The sequence below is a fragment of the Microtus oregoni genome, unplaced genomic scaffold (assembly GCF_018167655.1).
Source record: "Microtus oregoni isolate MIOR12 unplaced genomic scaffold, Mior012 000002F_ref0000024, whole genome shotgun sequence".
Taxonomy (NCBI): Eukaryota; Metazoa; Chordata; class Mammalia; order Rodentia; family Cricetidae; genus Microtus; species Microtus oregoni.
In genome coordinates, this window is record NW_024543061.1 from 9,588,636 (window position 1) to 9,614,702 (window position 26,067).

Sequence of the window (26,067 nt, forward strand, 5' to 3'; positions counted from 1 at the left end):
TTCACTCAGTTTGCTGGTGGCAAGCTAGGTCTTTTGTGTGTGAGGTACCTGAACAGCAAGGAGCCCTTATCTGTAACAGAAGACCCATCAGAGGGGTCCCTGGCCAACAAGGGACCTTGATCTTGTACTGGAAGTCCATCAGAGAGCATTTGAATGAAGAGATGGACAGGCGCCAAGGCAAGAATTCCTCCAACAATCTGAAAAACAACATGAAAACACCAGAATCCAGCATTCTTACAACAAAAGGACTTGAACACCCTAATCCAGAAGAAGTGGAAAAAAATGACATTATGAAAGTGATAGAGTCCCTTAAACAGGATATGAAAAACTCCCATGAAGAAATGGATGAGAAGCATAACAAAAAGTTTGAAGAAATGAATAAATCTGTAAATGGTACCCTGGAAAACCGAGAAAAAGCAATCAAACAAGTAATGGAAACAGTTCAAGAATTGAAAACTGAAATGGAGACAAGGAAGAAAACACAAACCAAGTGCCGACTGGATATGGAAAATCTAGGTCAACTAACAGAGACTACAGAAACAAGCATAACCAATAGAATACAAGAGATAGAAGAAATAATCTCAGATTCTGAAGACACCATAGAGAAAATAAATGCACTGATCAAAGAAAACAACAAATCCAACAAATTCTCATCACAAAACATTCAGGAAATCTGGGACACAATAAAAAAAACTAAGAATAATAGGGGTAGAAGAGGGAGAAGTATTACAGATCAAAGGCCCAGAAAATATATTCAACAAAATTATAGAAGAAAACCTTCCCAACATAAAGAAAGATATTTCTATGAAGGTTCAAGAAGCATCCAGAACACCGCATAGACTGGATCAAAAAAAAAATCCTCTTGCCATATAATTATCAAAACACAAAACATACAGATTAAAGAAAGAATATTAAGAGCTGCAAAGGAAAAGATCAATTAGCTTATAAAGGTAAACCTATCAGACTTACACCTGATGTCTCTATGGAAACCATGAAAACAAGAAGATCCTGGATAGAGGTACTGGAGAAACTAAAAGACCATGGATGCAAGCCCAGACTACTATACCTAGCAAAGCTATTGTTCACTATAAATGGAGAAAACAAAATATTCCAGCATAAAAACAAATTTAAACAGTACGTAGCCACAAATCCAGCCTTACAGAAAGTAATAGAAAGAAAATCACAACCCAAGGAAGCCAAAATTGCCAACACTGGCTACAATAACTCAGACATCTAGCAACCCTTCACAAGCACAAATTTAAGAGGGGGAACACACAAACTCTACTACCCCCCCAAAAAAATAATAAAACAAGCAACCAGAGTCAACAACAAATGGTCATTAATATTGAATATCAATGGACTCAATTCACCTATAAAAAGGCACAGACTAGAAATCCTTAATAAATAAATAAATATAAATAAAAAAATATTGGAAAGAAAAAAATGTGAAAGGGAGGTTAAGAGTAGGAGGATACATTAGAAAAAGGTTGTGTTTGAAATATTTGAAAGCTTTGGGGTATCCCAGAATCATGAAACATCATTTATTCGTATTTGAATATTATAGTGTGATCAATACAGAAATTTGAATAAATTAATAAAATCTTTAAAAAAAAGGCACAGACTAAGAGATTGTATACAAAAGAGGATCGAACATTCTGCTGTTTACAAGAAACACACCTCAACCACAAAGACAGATATCTACTCAGAGTAAAGTGTTGGGAAAAGGTTTATCATACAACTGGACCTAAGAAATAAGAGGGTGTGGCCATACAAATTTCTAAAAAAGTAGATTTCAATTTAAAATCAATCAGAAGAGATGGAGTGGGACATTTTATACTCATTACAGGAACAATTCATCAGGATGAAGTCTCAATCCTGAATATCTATGCCCCTAATATAAAAGCACCCACTTATGTAAAAGAAATATTACTAGAACTCAAGGCAGTCATCGAACCACACACACTAATAGTAGGAGACTTCAACACTCCTCTGTCACCAATGGGCAGGTCAATGAGACAGAAACCTAACAGAGAAATAAGAGAATTAACGGAGGTAATGAATCGAATGGACCTAAGAGATATCTATAGAACATTCCACCCAAATAGGAAAGATTATACCTTCTTCTATGCAGCTCATGGAACCTAATCAAACATTGACCACATACTCCGTAACAAAGCAAACTTACACAGTTATAAAAAAAATTATTAGTAACAACCTGTGTCTTATCAGATCACCACGAATTAAAGTTAAAAGGCAACAACAATGCTACCCCCAGAAAGCCGACAATCTCATGGAAACTGAACAGTCAACTACTGAATCACACCTGAGTCAAGGAAGAAATAAAGAAAGAAATTAACATACTCAAACCTATGGGACACTATGAAAGTAGTGCTAAGAGGAAAGTTCATAGCACTAAGTGCCCACTTAAAAAAATGGAGAAAGCACACATTGGAGACTTAACAGCACACCTGAAAACTCTAGAAAAAAAAAAGAAGAAGCAGACTCACGTAGGAGGAGAAATAGACTGGAAATAATCAAACTGAGGACTGAAATCAACAAATAAAAAGAAAAAACAATCCAAAGAATCAATGAAACAAACAGCTGGATCTTGGAGAAAATCAACAGCAGTAAGACAGTATATAGAGATCAAGGGGATTCAAATTGGAAAGGAAGAACTTAAACGTTTGTTATTTGCAGATGATATCATAGTGTACATAAGCAACCCCAAAAACTCTACCAAAGAACTCCTACAGCTTATAAACACCTTTAGTAATGTGGCAGGATACAAAATCAACTCCAAAAAATCTGATGCCTTTCTATATACAAATGATAAAGAAGCAGAGAGGAAAATCAGAGAAGCATCAACTTTCATGATAGCCACAAATATCATAAAGTATCTTGGGGTAACTCTAACCAAGAAAGTGAAAGATCTTTTTACAAGAACTTTAAGTCTTTGAAGAAAGAAATCGGAGAGAATACCAGAAACTGGAAGGATCTTCCTGGCTCTTGGATTTGGAGGATTAACATAGTAAAAATGGCAATATTACCAGAAGAAATCTATAAATTCAATGCAATCCCCATTGAAATCCCATCAAAATTCTTCACAGACCTTGTGAGAACAATAATCAACTTTATATGGAAAAACAAAAAACCCAGGATAGCCAAAACAATCTTATACAATAAAAGAATTTCTGGAGGCATTACCATCCCTGACTTCAAACTCTATTACAAGAGCTACAGAATTGAAAACAGCTTGATAATGGCATAAAAACAGAGAAGTTGACATATGAAATCAAATAGAAGACCCAGATATTAACCTACAAACCTATGAACACCTGTTTTTTGACAAGAGAGCTAAAAGTATACAATGGAAGAAAGAACAACGAATGGTGCTGGTATAACTGGATGTCAACCTGTAGAAGAATGAAAATAGATCTATATCTATCACCATGCACAAAACTCAAGTCCAAATAGCTTAAAGACTTCAATATAAATCTGAACACACTGAATCTGATAGAAGAGAAAGTGGGAAGTGCTCTACAACACATGGGCACAGGAGATCACTTCCTACGTATAAGCCCAGCAGCACAGAGATTAAGGGCATCATTGAATAAATGGGATCTACTGAAACTGAGAAGCTTCTGTAAATCAAAGGACACTGTCACTAAGACAAAAAGGCAACCTACTGACTGAAGGAAGATCTTCACCAACCCTGCAACAGACAAAGGTCTGATCTCCAAAATATATAAAGAACTCAAGAAACTAGACTTTAAAATGCTAATTAACCCAATTAAAAATGGGGCACTGAACTGAACAGAGAATACTTAACAGAAGAAGTTCAAATGGCCAAAAGACACTTAAGGCCATGCTCAACCTCCTTAGCAATCAGGAAAATGCAAATCAAACAACTCTGAGGTACCATCTTACACCTGTCAGAATGGCTAAATTCAAAAACACCAATGATAGCCTTTGCTGTAGAGGTTGTGGAGTAATGGGTACAGTCATCCATTGGTGGTGTTAATGCAAACTTGTACAACCACTTTGGAAATCAATGTTTCGGTTTCTCAGGAAATTTGGGATCAACCTTCCCCAGGACCCAGCAATACCACTCTTGGGAATATACCCAAGAGATGCCCAATCATATTACAAAAGCATTTGTTCAACTATGTTGATAGCAGCATTATTTGTAATAACCAGAACCCAGAAACAACCTAGATGCCCTTCAGTGGAAGAATGGATGAAGAAAGTGTGGAATATGTACATATTAGAGTACTACTCAATGGAAAAAAATGATATCTTGAATTTTGCATGCAAATGGATGAAAATAGGAAACACTATCCTGAGTGAGGTAACCCAGGCCGAAGAAGATGAACATGGGATGTACTTACTCATTATTGGTTTCTAGCAATAAATATAGGACATTGAGCCTATAATTCCTGATCCTAGAAAAGCTAAATAAGAAGGTGAACCCAAAGAAAAACATATAGTTATCCTCCTGGATATTGGAATTAGACAAGATTGCCCAGCAAAAATTGGGAACTTGGGGGTGGGGTGGGATGGGGGTAAGGGGAAATGAGGAGAGAAAAGTGAGAAGGGGAGGATGGGGAAAGCTTGGGGGAAATGGGATGGTTGGGATAAAGGAAGACTGGATATGGGAGAAGGGCAGGATATGTCTTAATTAATGGAGCCATTTTAGGGTTGGCAAGAGACTTGACTCTAGAGGGGTTCCCAGGTGTCCAGGGAGATGTCCCCATCTAGTTCCTTTGGTAACTGAGGAGAGGGAGCCTGAAATGGCCGTATCCCATAGCCATAATGATGAATATCTTGATCCTACTGCATGTACTCACTTTGTGGAAGCCTAGCCTGTTTGGATGCTGACCTTCCTAGATGTGGATAGAGGGGGAGGACCTTGGACTTCCACAGGGCAGGAAACCCTGACTGCTCATTGGACTGTAGTGGGAGGGGGAGAGGAGTGGTGGGACGGTTAGGGAAATGGGAGGTGGGAGGAAGAGGAAGTTTTTAATAAAAAAATGTAAATATGATCATATTTACAAATTGTATTTACTGAACATATATACATTATATAAATTCTTATTAAGGTTCATTCAACAATTGAAATAATTAAACAGAAATGAGATGTACTAAATTTATAGAAGCAATTTGAAAGTCTGATTTTGTTTAACTAAATTTTTAAATTATATTAAAATAAAGACTTCCTTAAAGGTAATCACTTGAATTTGTTAAACTTACAAATAGAATAATAACATTTATATGCTGAATTAAAAAACTTAAGGAGAAACTCGGTTTGTAAACTTGTTACCATTGAATTGAATACTAATTCAAATAAAGTTAACCTATAAAATTAAAAAAAAAAAGAAATGCGCCGGGCGGTGGTGGCGCATGCCTTTAATCCCAGCACACGGGAGGCAGAGGCAGGCGGATCTCTGTGAGTTCGAGGCCAGCCTGGTCTACAAGAGCTAGTTCCAGGACAGGAACCAAAAGCTACGGAGAAACCCTGTCTCGAAAAATCAAAAAAAAATAAAATAAAATAAAATAAAATAAAATAAAAAAAAGAAAAGAAATGCTACACATATTTAATTCATGTAAAACAATTGAGTTGGACTTGACATGTGGAATTTGACTAGTGAAAAAAAACACCAGAGCCCAATACATCACTTTGAATGTTTCCTCAAACCAAATTTCTGTGGAACATTAATTTTAACATTCATTGTCTCTACATTTTAGTAATAAACACTTTAGCAGCACCTTGCTTGTATTTATGTTTTCTTGTGTTTCATGGAGACAAATTAGTGGAACAGAGGGAACACAGATTGTAACTTCTACATTTCAAATTCTTAAAAATAATAAGTTTTGCCGGGCGGTGGTGGCGCACCCTTTAATCCAAGCACTCGGGAGGCAGAGGCAGGCGGATCTCTGTGAGTTCAAGACCAGCCTGGTCTACAAGAGCTAATTCGAGGACAGGCTCCAAAACCACTGAGAAACCCTGTCTCGAAAAAATAATAATAATAATAATTTTTTCTATGAAGTCCTTCAAAGAAGAGGAAAGGCTTAGTTATTTAAGTCAAAGACAGTGATTGATACACTTTCGTTGTCACTCCTTTCAGTATTGTAATGCAGCACTTAATGGAAGTCTGGTATCAGCTAAACTGACATTTTTTAACATATACCTTCCCCATCAAGTACCACATTGTGATTTATTATTGTTATTGCCCCTGACATACAAGATATTTTATATGATTTTTCAAATATGAGAACCCTCCATGACTCTTCTCTTTTTCTATACTTCAGCACTAAACCCGATATTTGCATATTGTTCCCTAGGAGGAACCCTCACTGGATAGTATCACATAAAAGTTCAGTTATCATCTTTCAGTTTCCAATCATTCTCCTTGGCCTTCCTCCTCAAAATGAAGTTTGTGCTGTTGTGAAGTCAGGATTCCTGATAAGAGTAAAGGGTAGTGAGAACAGAGAGTGCTCAGGTAAGATGAACCCCAGGTCCCACTGTTAATCACATCTGTTCCCCCCATATCTGAGAAGATAGTGAGAGTACTGGGACCATCAATAGGTTTTTTTCAGGAGAAAGAGTTTGAGCAGGAGCAAGAGAAAGAATAGCAACCTCTTAAGTTTAAACTGTCATCTCAGCCCACAGGACTACTTCTTCAAGGAAGAAATCAAAACAGGATTACACTTCTAGTTATTCTTGCAGTCAAGGCACATAATATATGCTCTGGCTATGAGTGTCTTAAGGGTGTAATATTAATCACCAAAACAGAATCCTTGGGTGGGCAGAATGAACAATATTTACCAATAGACACTTGATTACATTTAGACAAGAGGAAAGGGACAGACTCTCCATAGCTGCTGTACCATGTGTTAACTATAATCAGATATCACCAAAAACTGATCCCAAAAATTTAAAAGAGACAACCTGGCAACATTTTATAACTGAGAACGAAGAAAAAATCGATTCAAATTATGCAACTGATAAAAAGAACAGTGCCTCAGAAATATTAAGGTTATGTAAACAGTGCCAAAACCTGTGTGGGTAAAAAACAAGGAAAAGATGAAACACCAATTCTAAGTGAATTCATTTCCTTTTATAATACAATACAAAAAAGAGACATACAAGATACTTATGAGTAAATCTTTTGGACTCCCAGAATACAGCAGAAATCATGACCTGAATCACAGGAGAAAAACAACAACAAATTTGAAAATGTTTGAGACAAAATAACTTGGACAGGAAACAAGATTTATTTTTACTACAACTCATATAACAGTCAAGTGAAGGAAAAGCAGTCTCTTGGGGCAGGTATCCAAAGATCAGCCCAGTGAGAAGATTACAGAAGCAACAATGGCCTGAGGAAGAGCAGGAGAGAAGTTTTGGGAAGTGTAAATTTGAGTTCTACTAGAGTATTAGATCCTGCTAAAAAGAAAACTGCTAAAACAACTGATTAAAAATCCTGATACAACAAGATTTCACTGCTTCTAAAATAAAATTATTCTCCAGGAATAACAAAGAGTTGAGAAGATCCGTGAACCAAATCTCATTTCTCTGAAGTGTGTGGAATAAACATTGGGATAACTAAGCAGACACATAGTCAGCAATATAATAAGAATATTAGTAAATTTCATTATTTTACTTAGAAGTGAAAATAGAACAGTATTGAACAATACAAAAGTAGTGGATGGTGAGGTATCAATACTTCTTCAACTGTGTGCTCCATTGAGATTTAACACCTACCTCAAGAGATTCAGTTCTCTTTCACATGAATGTCATCAAACACTCCACCTCTAAGAACAAAGTGCACATTTTTGCAAGAGCACATGGAATATTGTCTAAGCTCCAGTATGTATAACTCTGTTGGGGGCCAGCCTCTCACAAAAGTACCTGTTTCCAGAGTGGAGGTGTGAGAATTTAGAAATAAAGAAACGAAGACGTGAATGAAAATAATAAATGCAGAAACATATAGGATAGTATTGAGAGGGAATTTCTCAGTGAGTATTGAAAATTACCCTCAACTAGTTAACATACCTCTGACCTCAAAAGGTAGCAGTGAAACAAAAGACTTCTTTAATGTACAAATTGACAGTTATCTGGTACATTCATTGCTCATGCCCTTGACTAGTGCCCTAGACCAAACACTCTGAAGGCAAACCATTCCCTGGGTGGAAACCCAAACTATTTCCATAAAGGGAACTTTAACTTAGTAGATCCTCAGACTTTTGTTTTATGTAGGAAAAACTGCTTCCCTATTTCAGGAGCAGAAAGCCTGACAACTAGCCACACCTGTAGACAATAGCGTTGAGAGAGCAGAACTCTGATTTACAACTAGGTGAGACCTTTGTTTGACTAAGAAACACAATAACTTGAATGAACTATGTAGGAGTAGCCCCAGCCAATTACCTTGCTTGTAGTGCGGGGTCGCCTGAGGGCATTTTTAACTAATAAATATTGCTGGTGTGCTCTCCCACACTTTCCCCCCTTCTGCTTTCCTGTTCTCTGCTGGAACCATGGGTTCTGTGGGTTTTTCCCTAATTAAAGCTGAATATATTCTTATAATTTCTGTCTGCCTTCATTTACGCCGGTACAGAACTAAAAATAAGTCCAAAACTCTCTGAACGTTGGCCTCTTTGGGTCTCCACATAATTCACAAAAGACAAAATCATAAAAGGTTTAAAAGCTTGAAAACATGCAAATATTCTTCTTTTCATGTAGACATAGTGGGGAAGGATTTTATGTATATGGGTGTGCACATATGTGACTGTTTCCACAAATATGGAGGTCACAGGTCATCCTTGAGTGATGATTCTCAGAGGATATATACCTTATTTTAGTTCTGTCCTCTTTTTTGATACAGATACTTTCATTTTCATGGAGCTTGCTGCCTAAGTAAGAAGTATTGGCTAGTGATCCACCTGGATTGACCTGTATCTGCTCTCCAATGGCTAGTGTTACAATCTCTTGCCACTGTGTCATGCAAGTTTGTAAGAGGGTCCTTGGGATCAAGCTCATGTCTTCAAGTTGAATAGGCAGTCATTTATTACCTGAGGTTCTCATGTTTTTACCTTTGTAAAATGGTATTTAATTACAAATCAAAGCATAAGGAGGCCTAAAACAACTCATAAATATGACAGAAAAATACACACATTTATTATTAAATGAGGCAGATGAAAAAGTCAAAAAAGAAGCTGTAAAATATTGTAATGCAGAACAAAATGAAAACACAAAACATTAAAAATAATGGAATGCAGAAAAAGAAAAGGGTTGCTATGAAGTTTATCTTAATACAATACAATGCTTCTAACTGAGATTCATCTTGGAGGCCCTCATCCCTGAAAGAAAAATAAAAGACCTTTAACTTCGTAAAAAGTGATATATTATGCTTGCTGCAAGACTTCCCAATACATAAGAGGCCAATGTAAAGGAAAGAGTCACTGAAATTAGAGATCTCTTGTAGTGTTGCAATTAGAACAAATCAAATGCAATTAAATCTTACAATGTGTTAAAAAATAGAGCACTGTACCACTCAGTTCAATAATTTTGGGTCTTAAAGTAATGGGACCTGAAGTTGCCTCTACTGATTATTAGAGCAGTGATCATGATGTAGACGATGTTCAACAATTAGGAATCTGGTTGCCTTGATGAAGCATATGAAGCTACTAAATAATGATGCAAAATCAGTGTTGCTCCACACATAACAGAGGGAAATTTGATTACATTGTTAAATATCAAACTTTCCTTGCATTTGCTACACTTCAGTCGCTCAGTACTCATGCATACATTGCACTATGGCATTTTTAATGCATAGTGCACATAAAGTCATATTCTTTGAAGAATAGTGATAGTTTAAAAGGTTAGTTAGATCATTATCATTTCAGAGCACAAATTCACCAGCTAGTTTTCTAAAAGACTAGGTGATTTCACATGATCCCTTAACTGGTTCAGCTACTGTGGTTCAAAGAGTTGGTTACTGCACAGTTGTCTATTGAAAGGAATGAGGCTGCCCTGATAGACATAATGCAGAAATCACTGATTCACACACAAACCCCTCCTGAAGTTCGCTCTGTAGTTCATAGGGGATTTCTCTAAAACCAAGAGCAGTATAGGTTTGAGGCTTCTTGGGCTTTCACAATTCAAATTAACATGTCTATTGCTGTTTTCCAATTTATGACCCCTAATTTGGCAGTCATATTGATAAGCATATGTGCTGTAACTTCTAACACTCCAAGGAGAAGGAACCTCACAATAAACTTCTTATCCTTTGGTTTTGCAACCATTCTACTCTCTCTACTGCAATGACCTCTGAGACTTTGGGTGTTGGAGAGAAACACTTGAGTCTGTGTTTTACAACTTTCAATTTTAATTGGTTGTGATTTTCTCCTATGGTCTCCTTCTGTTTCAAAGAGAATTGTCCTTGATGCAGGGTGAGGACCACAAACAGCTAAGGAATGTTCTCTGTGGGAAATGCTCTTCCCAAGGAAGAATACTACAATTAGTTAGGTAATATCAAATATTCATTCCAAAACCATCCACAAAAGCAATATGATAAAGACTGTGAAGATTGTGCTTATGTATTTAGGAATATATGTTAATATTAGTATACTGCAAATGTTTGCGCACATACATTTATATTACAACAGAAGAAATAAAGAAAAATGAATTATACAGCAGAGTTTAGAGGGAAGGAAGGGAAGGGAGAAATAATGTAATTATATTAAAATTTGGCAATGACAGTAAAAGACCTGCAGATGGCAGACAAACCCTACTAAAAGTGGAATATCCATGTTAGGTACCTGAGAAAACTAAGTGGTGCAGGAGGACTAGGCTTTTTGGTTCCCTGCTGCTCAGCCTGGAAATAATCACATAGAAGCTATATTATTTAAAACATTGCTTGGCTCATTAGCTCTAGCTTCTTTTTTTTTAATTGATTTTTATTGAGTTCTACATTTTTCTCTGCTACCCTCCTTTTCTCTCTCTTCCCCTTCTCACCTCTCTCAAGGTCACCATACTTCCAATTTACTCAGGAGATCTTGTCTTTTTCTACTTCCCATGTAGATTAGATCTATGTATATTTCTCTCAGTATCCTCATTTTTAACTAGAATTTCTGGGATTGTGATTTGTGAACTGGTTTTCTTTGCTTTATGTTTAAAAATCACTTATGAGTGAGTACATGTGATAATTATCTTTCTGTGTCTGGTTTACCTCACACAAAATGATGTATTCCTGCTTTGCCCAATTGTCTGCAATATTCAAGATGTCATTATTTTTCTCTGCTGTGTATTTCTCAAAAAATATGAGAGTTCTAGCTTTGTATTGGTTTACTCTTTCATATTAATTTGACCCATCTCCATTAATCTGTGTATTGCCACGTGGCTGGAATTTACCAGCTAAATTCTTTCTCCTGCAGGGCTACATGGCTTCTCTCAGACACTGCCATCTTTCTCCCACCATTCAGTTAAGTTTTCCCAGTCTAGCTCTGTACTGACTTAGCTCTGCTATAGACCCAAAGCAGTTTCTTTACTCATTAATGTTAATCACAGCACACAGAGGGAAATCCTACAGGAAAGTGCCATTGACAATGCTCTCCAATTAGTTTCATTAGGCTAAATAGGGTCCGAAGTTTGACCAGTGCCACATAGAGGAACGTTTAAGTGACTAAGATTTTATAAAATCTCATTATTTTGTGCTTTACAGTTTGAAGCAGGAGCTGGATTTTGAATCTTTCCTCCTCTGGTTTCTCTCAATTCTCAAATACATACATATTAAAGACTAAATTATGGCTCCTCATTTATATGCTGAATTATTACCTTCAATGTGAGTATATTTGGAAAATCTATTTAAGAAGGAATGATGTTCATGATGGATGCTACAGGTGTCAACTAACCCCACATTATTTGTGTTGTGAGCAAAAGAGTCAACGATAAGTTTTGTGTCACTGATGCCAGGTATTAGGAAAGATTCTGCAAGACTCAGGCATGAAATAGCGAACTACTATGAGGGTCTGTTTCACACATATATCATGAAAATCTGCTAGTACTTCATTCTGGACTGTCAAGGTTCCTGTATACTAAGAAAATGAATCTGTGTTATTTAAGACTCTGGGTTCCAATGCTCTGTTCATACTTGTGTATCATCTTAGCTCTCCTTGTCCAGATAAGCACCAGACGACCCTTTTGTTCATAATAATTTTTTTCTTTTTTTTTCTTTTACTCTGACCCTGGTGAGGAAGGAGAGGAAAGCTTCATTCTCACTGTGTTTACTTTAGTCACAAGGGTTTCCTTCCAAGAGAGGGTGTTTTCTTGTTTAGCTTCCAATCATAATCACATGAACTGAATGAAACTATTGCATTGTTGATCACACAAATATTTGTGTGATGATCACATAAACTGTAGTTGGTGCTCTTGCATGCCCACACTCTCCAGTGGCTTTTATATGACTCATGATGCAGGGTCACTGTTCTTTGTAGGGCCAAATCAAATTACGAGTGCTTCATGCTAGCACAAGAAAATTCAAGCTTGTAGATGCAGAACAGCATTTCATTCATTTTAACTGCAAAACATAATGTCTTCCTGGCCAGGATGGTGCATCCTAGAAGCATGCATTTCTAACATCAACATGCCAGGAAATTCACAGTATCACTCCTCTTCTTTTCACTGGTGTTTTAATATTGCCTCTATGTTTTGTTTTATTCATTAGCTACAGAAAGTCTCAAGCAGTAAGCTTCCAATACTTCTCAGTCCCTAAGATTATCTTCTCAATACAAAGTTAGGTATCCAGAGCCTGAAGCTGCTAATACTCTGTATTGCTGGTAAAGACAGAAAGGAAATGAAGAAGGAGAATGCAGAGAGAGGGTGAGATATAGGTTGCAGTGGTCTAACACTTTATTGCCCACATGTGAAATGGCAGGTCTTGCCTACCAGAATGCATTTGTGAGATTCAGATCTGTGAAAGTATGCTTTCAGATGGGACAGTGTCTCTAATACTGAGAAGATTTTGAGCCAAACATACTTGGAGGGCTGGTCTATATTACCTTAAGAATCCTTTCAGAATAATTTTCTCACATTTTGTGCAAAGAGTATTTTTGGATATATAGACAAATATTTCATCCAAAATATGAAAGGATTTCTGTAATAATAGGAGCGGCGGCGGGGCTGCATCCCCAACACCCCAGCCGCCTGCCCTGCTAGCTTATGCCCCGAAATAATTACACGGACACTGTATTCTTTTAAACACTGCTTGGCCCATTCTCTTCTAGGCTAATTCTCACGTATTTAGCCCATTTCTACTAATCTGTGTGTAGCACCCCATGGTGCGCTTACCGGTGAGATTCTAGCCTATGTCCATCCTGGGTCGGAGCTTCATGGCGTGTGTCTGCCCGGGAGCGGGGCATGGCGTCTCTCTCTGGCCTCTGCTCCCAAGAGGAGTGCTGTCGAGTCTCTGACCTCACTTCCTCTTCCTCCCAGCGTTCTGTTCTGTTTACTCCACCCACAGGGCCAAGCAGTTTCTTTATTGGCCAATGACCTTCCTCCATCATTTCCCCTTTTTCGGTTTAAACAAAAAAAAGGCTTTAACTTTAACATAGCAAAATTACATATAAAAAAACAGTTATCAAGTAAAAGTTACAATAATCTTTATTATAAGGAAGGAAAACTATAACTATAACTAACTATTCTTAACTCCATCACAGACTCCAGAAAGATATAATATTACCTAAGTAAACAAGAACTAAGAAACTTCAAACTCTAGAAATGACAAAGACATCTCGCTGCCTGGACAGTCACCCAAAGTTTCTCTGTACCGTTGGGGCATCCATCTTCAGCCTTCAGGCCCAGGGTATCCAGCAGACATTTCCATAAAGCAGGAAAATTCTAAGTCAGTTCAGTCACTATCTGTTGTGTCCTGCAGAATGTCTCGCAGACTCTTTCAAAATGAATCAGGAACCCCGAAAGATCATCTAACCTTAGGCAAGTTCAGTAGTCCTCTCTCTGTGGGTTCTCTGTGTCCAGTTTATGCAATAGTCCAGGCAAGAGCAGTTTCTTGCCCAAATGGCTATCAAACTCCATAAGGATCCTCTTCGATGCCCGTCTTCCTCTTGAAGTAGATTGGTGCTGCCAGGAGCAGAGTGTCTCATTGTCATGAAAAGTCCTCAGTTATTAAAACATTAAATGTCCTATTCTGTAATCTTTGAAAGACATGAAGAATGTCTATCTAAAATATATCTCTATATATCCAGAAAATCTAACTAACATGACTACAAACTTTACTATTATCGATGATTATCCATTAACAACCTATACTTCTTAATTATACAGTACATATTTAAATGAACTACACTATCACAATACCTTACTCAAAATCAGAAACACTTATACATATAACAAAATTGACCTTAAATCTCGATTAATAAAACAAAATCTATACTAATGTAAATTATTCATATCTATATCATATTCCCCTTTAAATGTAAAAGAACATTTATAAACATTTTTTGGGAATATGGGCGCAGTTATTTCTCTCCAAATTGCTTCCTGCTGAATGGGGGCGTCGTTAATTAGGTCTTTCATGGTATAACCTGTGTGTTAGTTTCATCTTAGTTGGCAGTTGAGCGAAGCAATTTTCTGAAGATGTTCACTGCAACCCTTCAGGAGGGCGTGGTCCATCATAACACATCGGAATAGAAGAAATGAACAGCGTCTCATTCTCTGTGAAAACAAAATAAGAAACTCCTTTCCAAAGTATCATGTCCTTTGATCCAAATTTCAAATTCAAGGCATTTTCAAAATATCTATGTTGGATTAGTTCAGCAGCATTTATAAATAAATATCTTTTAGCATCTGTTGCTCCTTCCTCAGCATTCAAATAATTCAAAGAGAGCATAATAGCATACAGTATCAAAATTCTGTGTGTATTTTCCATCTTTGTACAGCTTTGTTTTAACCTCTATTTTGTTTATTTTTACTTTTAACTCTTTGCTTTTTGAGACAGGTTCTCTGTATCTTTGACCTGAAGTAACTCTGTAAACCTGGGGTGCTACACACAGATTAGTAGAAATGGGCTAAATACGTGAGAATTAGCCTAGAAGAGAATGGGCCAAGCAGTGCTTAAAAGAATACAGTGTCTGTGTAATTATTTTGGGTAAAGCTAGCCGTAGGGGCGGCCGGGTGCTGGGGATGCAGCCCCGCCATCCCAATTACTACAGATTTCAGTTGAAATAAATAACATGAAGGTTGTCTTAAATGTTTTCTCATGAATTTTCCACAAGATTTCCTACTCTCTTATTATTTCAGCTTCAATTAGTGGTGTTTGTGATGACCCAGACTTCCTTTTCCTTGATGATTTCTCATGAAGAGACAGCCCTTATCTCATGCAGATCTAGTTAGAAACTCTAGTTAGACAGTAATGGCAACACCATTTTAATTGATACATACAGAAGCCAGGAAAGTCACCATGGCTCCTTGTTTATGAGGCTTTGTGCCAGGAATTTAGGGTTCCTGTCTGTATCAGTGAGAGTCAGAAATATGTTTCACACTGAAAGTCAGCAGAGAGGAAGCAGAAGTTCTTGCAGTTTATTACTCTGTCTAAGTTACTCATATTCCAAATACAGTGAGAAAGACAGAAAAAACTTTATTGCTTACGGTAGCCGAATTGTCAAATGCGTTGCTTGTCTGAAAATAGGACAGCACATTGTATCTCTGTAGCATATTATTTTTATCTCAGTTTCCATTATTTTTGTTGAAGATTCACTGAAGTATTGAAAAAGAGTCATTTTAAGATTATGAATTATGATTTTCTCTCAGAGAAATATATTTTTACCTTGTATTTTATTAGTATTGTTTTTATGGTTTGATGTCTATTAATATTATAGAAATGTCACCAATGTAAATTGATTTGGTTAGTTTCCAAAATGATAATCTTTCTATTGGAAATTTTTTTTGTTGTACTCCGGATATACTACATTGGATTGGGATCAGTTTGTGCACAGTGGGTAGCATATGTTTAATGTTTTTAAAAATGATGAAAATTAGCAATATCTATGCCATAGAACTACAGAACATTGCTTCCCTTGACTTTGTAATATGCAGTGTTCTTATTACCAGAATGCAATTTCCAAATAAACAAATAAAATTAAACAAAACTGACCTAAGGACAATCTATTGAACATTCCACCTTAACACTAATGAATATACATGCTCAGAAGTCTATAAAAGTTCCCTATAAATTAGACACATTATAACACAGAGAAAATCTCAACAATATATGAAAAGTCAAATAACATCTTACTTTCTATTTTTCCTTCAACTACTAAACAATGATGAGTCCTATTAAGCAGGCCCACTGTTACAGTACGGGCTACAAAATGATGAGGATAACCAAATATTGGACTTAAGTATCCTTTCAGAAAACAAAATCCATACCTGAAAAATTTATTGGGAACAAGAACTTGTGACTTTGATAGTTACAGATTCTATGAAAAAAACTAAAATTGTCATTATGTTTATAAAATATATGCTATATTTGTTATTTAATGTTTTTCAGCAAATTTAATTCATTGCAGTCAAAAGAATTAAAACCAATAATGTAAGTAAGAAAATAAGTGACACACATTGTCAGTGAAACCATTTGGATAAGCAATTTGAACTATCACTTGATAATCAATGAAGTGGATAATAAGCAAACAAGAAAGAAATCTTGTGTACTTAGTAAGAGACTCTTTATAAAATAGTGTAAACACGAAGCAGTTAATTGGAAAAAAGCTTTTTGTAAGTTGATCAGGAATTGAAAGAATAAATGTGTACCCTTTTTATACCTTAATCAATGGAAAATAATTTATTAGAAAGAAATAATATTTTTCCACTCCTGAATATTCTCTTATAATTGATGCTTGTTTAGTACCAAGAAGAGTGATAATCATTTATATTTCCCCATTCATGTGTTTATTATTATGTTATAGCCACAGTCTCTCTATGTCCTCAGAATATAGACCTCTATTACAATCATTCCATAAAAAAGTATAGCTTTTTCACACTTTTTGCAAAAGTGTTCTGATAATATAGTCATCTAGAGAAGAATACATGCCATAGGAATATTTTAGAAATAAAAAAATGACCATTAATTCAGAATGAGAAGAAACTTCAGGGTTTGTTTGATGTATTCAGTAAAGAAAAAATCATCAAAAAAAACTTTTGAAACTTGTGCATACACTGTATATCTTCATCTTGACAAATATGGCACGGATGCTTTTTTCTAACATGTGTTTTTTTTTATTCACTTAATTCACTATTTGAAATTTTACACTAAGCATTCATGGTTCTTTGAACAAAAATGCTATAAATTGTACATTGAATATAAATCTCCGTGTTCACCTAAATGCCTTTCTGTAAATTCATTTGTGAAAAATCTGGGATTTTTAATTTGTATGATTTTTTTGTATTATTTATTTTATTATTTTCTTTTTACAAAAGTTTATTACAATGTACAACAGGCTGCAGAATAACACTTCATTCAAACTATAGGTGGCAATGATGTTATAGTAGGGGATCCAGATGTTTCACAGACTCCAGGATAACACTTCATGCTAGCTGTAGATGGCAAAGATGTTATGGCAGGGTATCCAGATGTTTAAATAGGAATGGAAGAGGGTCACCATCATCACAGATATGAGGAACAGCTTACTTTTTGCCAGATTTCTTAATTCCACCTGTGGCCAGAGGTCCCTTCCCCACGGCCTTGGCTTCTAGCTCCTCGAGTTTCTTCTGCTCCTCTTTTTGTTTTTGCTTGAAAGCCTTATCTTCCTCGTGCATTTTCTTGGCCTGTTTCTTGGGCTGTTTCATGGACTACTTTTTGACACCTTCCTGGCCTGACATGGCACCTCCAGACCTAGTATGATTTTTTTTTAACTTGAATGAATTTGTATTTTTCATTTTTCTTAATTATATTATTTACACATTTTTAAATTTCATTTATTTATTTTACTTTCAGACCAGTTTCACCTCTCTCCCATTCCTTTCCCCAGACTCCCCATTGCTCCCTTCCCCAAAGATCTCCTCCTCTCTTTCTGCTCAGAAAGGTGCAGGCCTCTCATGTGTATCAGCAGATCATGGTAAAAAGTTGCAGTAAGACTAAGCATACCATCTTGTATTTAGTCTGGGAAAGGCAATCTAGCATGATGAATAAGTTCCCAAGAGCCTGCCAAAGCATTATGGACAGCACTTGCTTTTATTTTTAGGAGCCCTACAAATAGACAAATGATACAAATGTCACATACATCTACATGCCTGGGTTGATCCCATATAGGGTCCTTGGTTTTTGGTTTAGGCTCTGTGAGTTCCTATGAGCTATTTTAGTGGTTTCTGTGGATTTATTTTGAAGTTTTTGACCCCTCTAGCTCTTAAAATCCTTTCTCTTTTTCTTCAGCGGGTTTCCTTGAGTTCAGCCTAAAGTGGGTCTCTGCATATTTTTCCATAACTTACTGGGTGAAGGTTCTCTGTTGACAATTGTGGTAGTTGGCACTCTAATTACAAGAGATGACCAGTTCAGGGTACCAATCCATTATTGTGAGGATTTTTAGCTGGGGTCGTCATTGTAGATTCCTGGGAATTTCCCTTGCATTATGTTTCTATCTGGCCTTCTAAGGCCCCCTGTTTACAGTCATCTCTTCTTCATTGATGACACCAATGCAATTGCTAAAATTTCCATTCCCAACTGCCCCCAATCCATCCAGGAGTTTCCTTCAATTTCTGCTTCCTATGGAGATTTATGTGTTCCCCCCACCACATTTGGTTTTCTTCTTAAATAGCCTCTCTGGGCCTGTGAATTGTAACATGGTTATCCTTTACTTTTCAGCTAATATCCACCTATGAGTAAGTCCATATTGTGTTTGTCTTTCTGGCTCTGAATGATATAAGATATCATGTAAGATTATTTTTCCTTGTTCTAACCATTTGTCTTCAAATTCCTAATGTCATTTTTTAATATTTAAATAATACTACATTGTGAAATGTAGAATGTTTTATTAATCCATGTAGTGACTGAGCTGCTGGGCTGCATTCCTGCCGCCCGGCTCCTGGCTGCCTGCCTAGCTTATGCCCCAAAATAACAACACACAAATAGTATTCATTTAAACACTGCTTGACTCATTAGCTCTAGTCTCTTACTGGCTAACTCTAATATCTTGGTTTTAACACATATTTAGTAATCTGTGTAGCACCAGTCTTACCAGGAAAGATTCAGCATGTCTGACCTGGTGGCTTGCTTCATTGCATCTGCCCTGGAGAGGAGCAGCATGGCATCTGCTTCACTTCCTCCCAGCATTCTGTTCTGTTTTTCATGCCTACCTATGTTCTGACCTATCAGGTCATCAGTTTTCTTTATTAATCAACCAATGAAACAACAGATAGATAAAGACCATTCTACATCATATCCATTCTTCAGTTGAGGGACATCTAGTTTGTATCCATGTTCTGGCTACTACAAATAAAGTTGCTATGAACATAGTTGAGCAAGTGTCCTTACAGTATGATTAGGAATCCTTTGGGCATATGCCCAAGGGTTGTATCATTGGGTCTTGAGGAAGATTGATTGCAAATGGTCTGATAAAACACGTCATTGATTTACAAAGTGACTGTGTATAGTGATATTTTATTTATGTTTTAATAAGTAAAGCTTTCCCCTTTTTTCTCTTTGGATTTTCATTATTCAGCTACAACTATACAAAATTGCATTTCCAAATTACAGAGAATGAACAGCTTCTGTCCCAGGAGTGGTGTGGGACAATGGTCTGTTCTGTCAATTATATTTTAAATAAATGCTGAATGGCCAGAAGCCAGGCAGGAAGTATTGGCCAGACAACCAGACAGGATAAAGAGGTGGGTCAATAAGAACAGGAAAATTCTGGAAAGAAGTATGCCCATTCCTCACCAGTACTGTCCAGATACCAAAGAAGAAAGATGTGACCTACCCTGCTGAAAAAGTTACTGAGCCATATGGCTAACATAGATAAGAATAATGGGCTATGTAAGTTATAAGAGTTAATAAGAAGCATGAGCTAATGGGCCGATCAGTTTATAACTAATGGAGACCTCTGTGTGATTTTCTTTGAGGGTAAACAGCTGAGGGACCTGGTGCTAGGACAAAATTCAAAACGAACAGGCCCTCATGTTACAAGTGGCACCAACGTGTGGAAAAATGCATCCACATGTTACAAAAGAGCTTGGAAAGTAATTCTAGAGAGAAAAGAATAGAGTAAAGCATGGCTTATTGATTGCAGCAATTTCTCTGTTGGGTCTGCTTGCTAGAGCCAAGCACTCTCATTTAAAAAAGGCTTCCTGACTTAGCATTAGCTGCAAAACCTTGTACCTCTTTAAGAGGTACTGCCACAAACCACTTAAATAATGTTGATAAAAGCTGCCAGCATGTTTTTGGGTTTTAGCCATAGCAGGAAAACACCATGGTATTTTAAAATGCTAGCTTTCTGTGCCATTCTGCAGGGAAACTCCCTCTTTCAGGCAGGTGGTCTGACTATGGAGCATTTGAGGGTGGCTGGTGAGAATACTGCTGCAGCTGGTTTGTTGGAAGGGACCATGAAACATCATATAGTTGTGGCAATAAACATGGTTCAGCTGCAACCTCAGATATGAGGCCTAAATCTCAGATAGCTAAGAAATGGGTGGGATCTGGCCATCAAACCCACAGCTTAATACTTTCCATATTGCTTAGCAAATCAAGATTCATGTGGTCAGAAAAAGGGAAATATACATTAAAGAAAATTCAATGTTGAAGAAAACCTCTAAATGTTTTACATTATGTTAAAAATATATGTAGACTAAAGGTTAAAGTCCTTAAAATAAAAAAAAAAGAAAGAAAGAGTATTTGGGTGTGGTGGTACACACCCTTAATCTCAACACTTGGTAGACAGAGGTAGGCATACCTATGTGAATTCAAGGCATGGTGGCACAGTCTTTAATCCCAATGCTTTGAAGACAGAGGCAGACAGACTTCTGTGAGTTCACAGTGTGGTCACATAAACCTTTAATCCTAGCACTTTGGAGGCAGAGACAGGAAGGTATCTGTGAGTTTAAGGAAGCCTGGTCTACAGAGTTAGTTCCAGGCCGAAGATATACAGAGGACCTGTCTCAAAAATTAAAAGTAAAAATAAAATAATAGAAGTTAAATAATGTCACATAAAGATGGAAAATACACAGAGAGTCTGGATACTGTATGTTATCATGCTCTCTTTGAATTATTGAATGCTGAGGTCAGAGCAACAACTGCTAAAAGATATTTGTTTATAAGTGCTGGTAAATTAATCCAAGATAGGTATTTTGAAAATTCCTTGACATCAAAGTTGAAGTCAAAATGTATGTTACTTTGGAGAAGAGGATTGCTTTTGTTTCCACAAGAAATTAGAGGCTGTAGATTCATTCTGAGTTAAGAAAAATCAGCTTTCATCAACTAAGACTGCCTGAGAAATCTATGGAAGAAACAGATGGCCCAGATATCTGAGTTCTACATCCAGAACAGGTTCAAGACTGCTGTGTGAGATGATCAAGACTCACAGGATACTCCAGTCAGGACTTGATCAAAATCCTAAATTTTCCTCAGGTCACCAGAAGATTATCAGTGCCCCATTAGCAGTAAGTAGCCTGAAACAGTATGACAACATTCCCGAATAATGATCTATGGATATTTTCCTTTGTTTAAAAAATGAGAGGAGGAAGTGGTATGGGAAATCATCTGTATTCTGTAATTTACATTTTAAATAAACTCTCATTGGCCAGTAGCCAGGCAGGAAGTATAGGCTAACATCCAGATAGGAAGTAGAGGTGGGTCAATGAGAGCAGGAGAATTCTGGGAAGGAGGAAGACCATTCCTCACCAGTACTGTCCAGACACTGAAGAAGGAATATGTGACCTGCCCTGCTGAAAAAGGAACTGAGCCATGTGGCTAACATAGACCAGTATAATGGGCTATATATGTTATAAAAGTTGGTAAGAAGCCCGAGCTAATGGGCCAATAAGTTTATAACTTATGGAGCCTCTGTGTAATTTTCTTTGGGACTAAATGGATGAGGGAACTGGGCAGGAAAGAATCCCCAACAAGAAGACCCTCATGTTACAGAGAAGAGTCCTCCATCAGAGGCTCTATGTGTCTCTAGGGAAAGACCTACACAATGAAAGCAGAATTCTCAATTACTTCTTAGATTGGTGGATATTGAGATAGTATCTTAATGCATTATTTAGAATACAATGCACTGTGGGAATGAGTGCACCTAACAAATAAGCATTAAAATAAGAAAGATGTCAAACTGTCAATTTTTGACAAATGGACTTCATTCTACTATCTAAGGAGTAGATGGAGATGTTATGGTATAGGAAATTCTTATGTATTTGTGTTGCTTTCATTGGTTAAATAAAGGACTCCTTGATGTTTTGATAGGACAGCCCTTAGGTGGATGGAGAAGACAGAACAGAAGGATGGAAAGAAGAAAAAAATGTGGTAGACACTATGGAGCTCTGGCCTGAGATGGACATAGGTTAGAATCTTTCCTGGTAAGACACAACCTAGACCTTGTTGTGCTACACAGATTATTAAAAATTGGTTAGATCAAGATGTGAGAGTTGGTCAATAAGAGACTAAAAATAATGAGCCAGGCATTAATTAATAAAATTTCAATGTGGTTATTTCTGGTATAAGGTAACAGGGCAGTGGGATGTCTCCCTCTCCCTTCATACTATGGAGTGGCGCCCATTGTCAATAACTAATACCAAGTAAAACCTGAGTTCGGGTATATGCTAGACGGGCATCAGGATGTGGCCTGCTCCCTTCATACTACTATGTTATATAATCTAGTCTTAAATTTCAGAATCTGGAGGTAGAAACATACATACATACATTTACATACCCTGATATGCTCCTATATACATAGGTTAAATGGAAAAAATTAAAAAAAATATATTTCAAAGCATCATATATTTAGTACTTCTTCCAGTATTAGTGGACAGAATTAAAGCATTGTGCTTTCTTTTTAATCTATCTTGTAGTCTTTTAGATGACTCCCTCAAAGAAAATACTATTACCACATAATTTAGGTTCATGCTTCTTATTGATTTTCAGGTTAATCATTTTTTTTAATATTTCCATATTCCTATTCATTCTAACACAACTCTTGTGTCTGTCATGATTATCTGGTACTGAATGGATCTCGTTTTAACCATGCCTGATTTCTATCACTTAGAAAATGGTTGTCTGTGCTTGTAAAACCCTACCTTACCCCCATAAATACTCTCACTAAGGACATTATTTCATATATATATATATACATATATATATGTATATATATATATGAATCACATTAATATATTCTGAATCACATTGTGATTCTAAATCCCCTTGTGTGTCTTCTAGCTTCATTGTCTTACATGCTTCACTTAAGAAAAAGCTGATATCATTATGTCTTAACACAAAACTAAAAGGCATATCTATCATTATCTGCAAGACTTGGTGCTCACAGTATTTCCAAGTTTAGGAACCATTGTACATTCATGGACAATAAATGACAATTCTGAGAGATACTCATATTTTTAAAGACAGTAACTCTTGTTAATCGGAGTCAGTTAAAAAATCAGAAGACTCAGAGGAACATGCAGTATCAATATAATCCTAGATACAATTCCCGAATCTAGGAAGGAAATTTATATGCACAAATAGAAAGGAACTCTATGACCTTGGATACTCTTGATATAAGTAATTTCTTTATAGTTAAGTGGTCATAAATAAGTAAAATTACATTGATTACTCAAAAGTATGTTTTATATATAAGAGATTTTGTTCTTCCTGAAAATAACATCTTCAAGATATATTCTATAACTTTTTTTGAGAATCGTTATGAGCAAGAAACTTCTGTGGATCTCCCTGGATACATCTACACAGCAGTCTAATACCCAAGGCTCAGGAAACATTTCTGGAAATGCTGGTGAAGAGATTGTGGAAGCCATAAAATCACAGAGTATGCTGTGAGATTTTGCCTCTTGGTAACTTCAGGAGAAATACATGTAAGGTATCACCAACATTATTAACCAAATATGAACTGAACAGAGAAGACACCAAGAATGTGACAAAGTGAATATGGAAAGTCCACGAGGCCCTAGTTCTCCACAAAGAATTAAAGATATAGAGAAATTCTGGCAGAAGTAGAGGTACTACTCCGCGGGAAAGAGCACACCAATTGATTTCCTATGGCAAAATGATCAGCCCTCAAATAATAAAAGCAAGTAAAATTAAATGGATTTATCAGTTTGTATTGATGAATGTTCATGTATCCACAACACCTACATAAATAAAATGATACTATAGTCTGATGGTGGTGGCCTCTAATCCCAGCACTTGGGAGGCAGAAGCAGGAGGATCTCTTTGAGTTCATGTCCAGCCTGGTCTAGAAGAGCAAGTGGAGGACAGTCTCCAAAGATACAAAGAAACCCTATCTTGAAAAACCACAAAATAATAATGAAAAATAAAACATGAACTTGAAAAAGAATAAAGGTGGTTGTAGGGAGTATTCAAAGAAAGAAAAGTAGAGTAAATGCATTAATTAAAATATAAATCCATATATAAATAGAAAAAAATAAGTAGCTACCTTGGCTCATTAATACCTACAATTACCTATAAAATGACCTTGTAATGATTTATGTTCTTTCTAGAACTGTACAATATTGTCAGCCCCTGTCATCATGGATTACATAACCTGCAAATTCTACATTATATAAAACAGGAAACAAAATAAATTTCAAGTAATAGATTGCTGCTGTTCTTTGTTGACAAAAGATGAATTCTTTCCCATAAATAAACATACTGCCCCTCTTATCTGAGACCTAAGATGACAACAGGCCTATAACGAATCTCTTGGGCAGTCCTGTAGCTATGCCCCACCATTGCTGATTTGCATGTGCCCAGAGAACAGCCCACTGTACCGATAATTTCTTCATAGACAGATCCTACCCTGAGCTGGACTCAGCCTCAGACTTATCACACACAGACATGATGATCACCATACCACTTCTGGGGTTGCTGTTACTCTGGCTTTCAGGTAAGGGAGACAACACTGGATATCTATTCATTTGAGTGTGGTCAGTCCTTCATTGTTGCTGTGAAAGTTCTCTAAGCATAATTAATTGTGTGGAAAACTTGTTTTCAATTTCCAACTTCAGGTGCCAGATGCGACATCCAGATGACCCAGTCTCCAGACTCCCTTCCTGTGTCTCTGGGAGACAGTGTCACCATGACATGCCAGGCCAGTCAAAACATTGGCAATTATTTAGCATGGTATCAGCAGAAACCAGGGAATCCACCCAAGCTCCTGATCTATTATGCAAACAGCTTGGAAGATGGGGTCCCAACGAGGTTCAGTGGCAGTGGATTTGGCACACAGTTTTCTCTCAAGATCAGTGGCCTGAAGTCTGAAGATGTTGCAACATATTACTGTCAACAGTATAGCAGTGACCCACCCACAGTGATTCAAGTCATGACAAAAATCACCCAGGAAATGAGAAGTGAGAGCCCAGACTGAACAAATTGTTCCTTCTTGTTTCTGCAGCTGTTGATTCTGTTTATGAAGTTATTAAGGTCAATGTGATATTTTGTGCAGGGGTCAGAGGAATTTTTCTGACATAAATCTCTGTCCCCTTCCCAGACATGAACACTAAAATCAAAGGTCTTCTTTTCATTACCTCCATAAAATAATAGAAAAAAAAATGTTTTCCTGAGTAACAGAAAAATATGAACAGCTAAAATTCATCCAATATAGATGTTAACACATACATGCACACACACAATCATAAACATGCAATCACATGCAGCTGGGGTAATCTTTGCAAGGATATTATTATCTAACTATGTTACAATCAAACTATGTTAAAATCCCAAGGAAGAAGGCTCAAATGCTGGCTTATTGGTTAGGAGCAGTGGGTACTTTCCTTTAGGAGCTGGGTTTGATTTCCAACAGCCACATTAATGCCGGAAACTGAATGTAACAACACTTCAGAGGAAT

At 36.7% G+C, this 26,067-nt stretch overlaps 1 pseudogene and 1 gene segment (V, D, J or C); one reads left to right on the forward strand and one right to left on the reverse strand.

The window, feature by feature from the left end:
• Positions 1 to 17,695: 17,695 nt before the first annotated feature.
• On the reverse strand, positions 17,696 to 17,890 carry LOC121432403 (annotated as a pseudogene).
• A 6,019-nt stretch (positions 17,891 to 23,909) lies between these two features.
• Positions 23,910 to 25,587, forward strand: LOC121433016. The segment is given in 3 exon segments: positions 23,910 to 24,030; positions 25,009 to 25,107; positions 25,229 to 25,587. Coding segments are annotated over 3 exon segments (579 nt in total).
• The last annotated feature ends 480 nt before the right edge of the window (positions 25,588 to 26,067 follow it).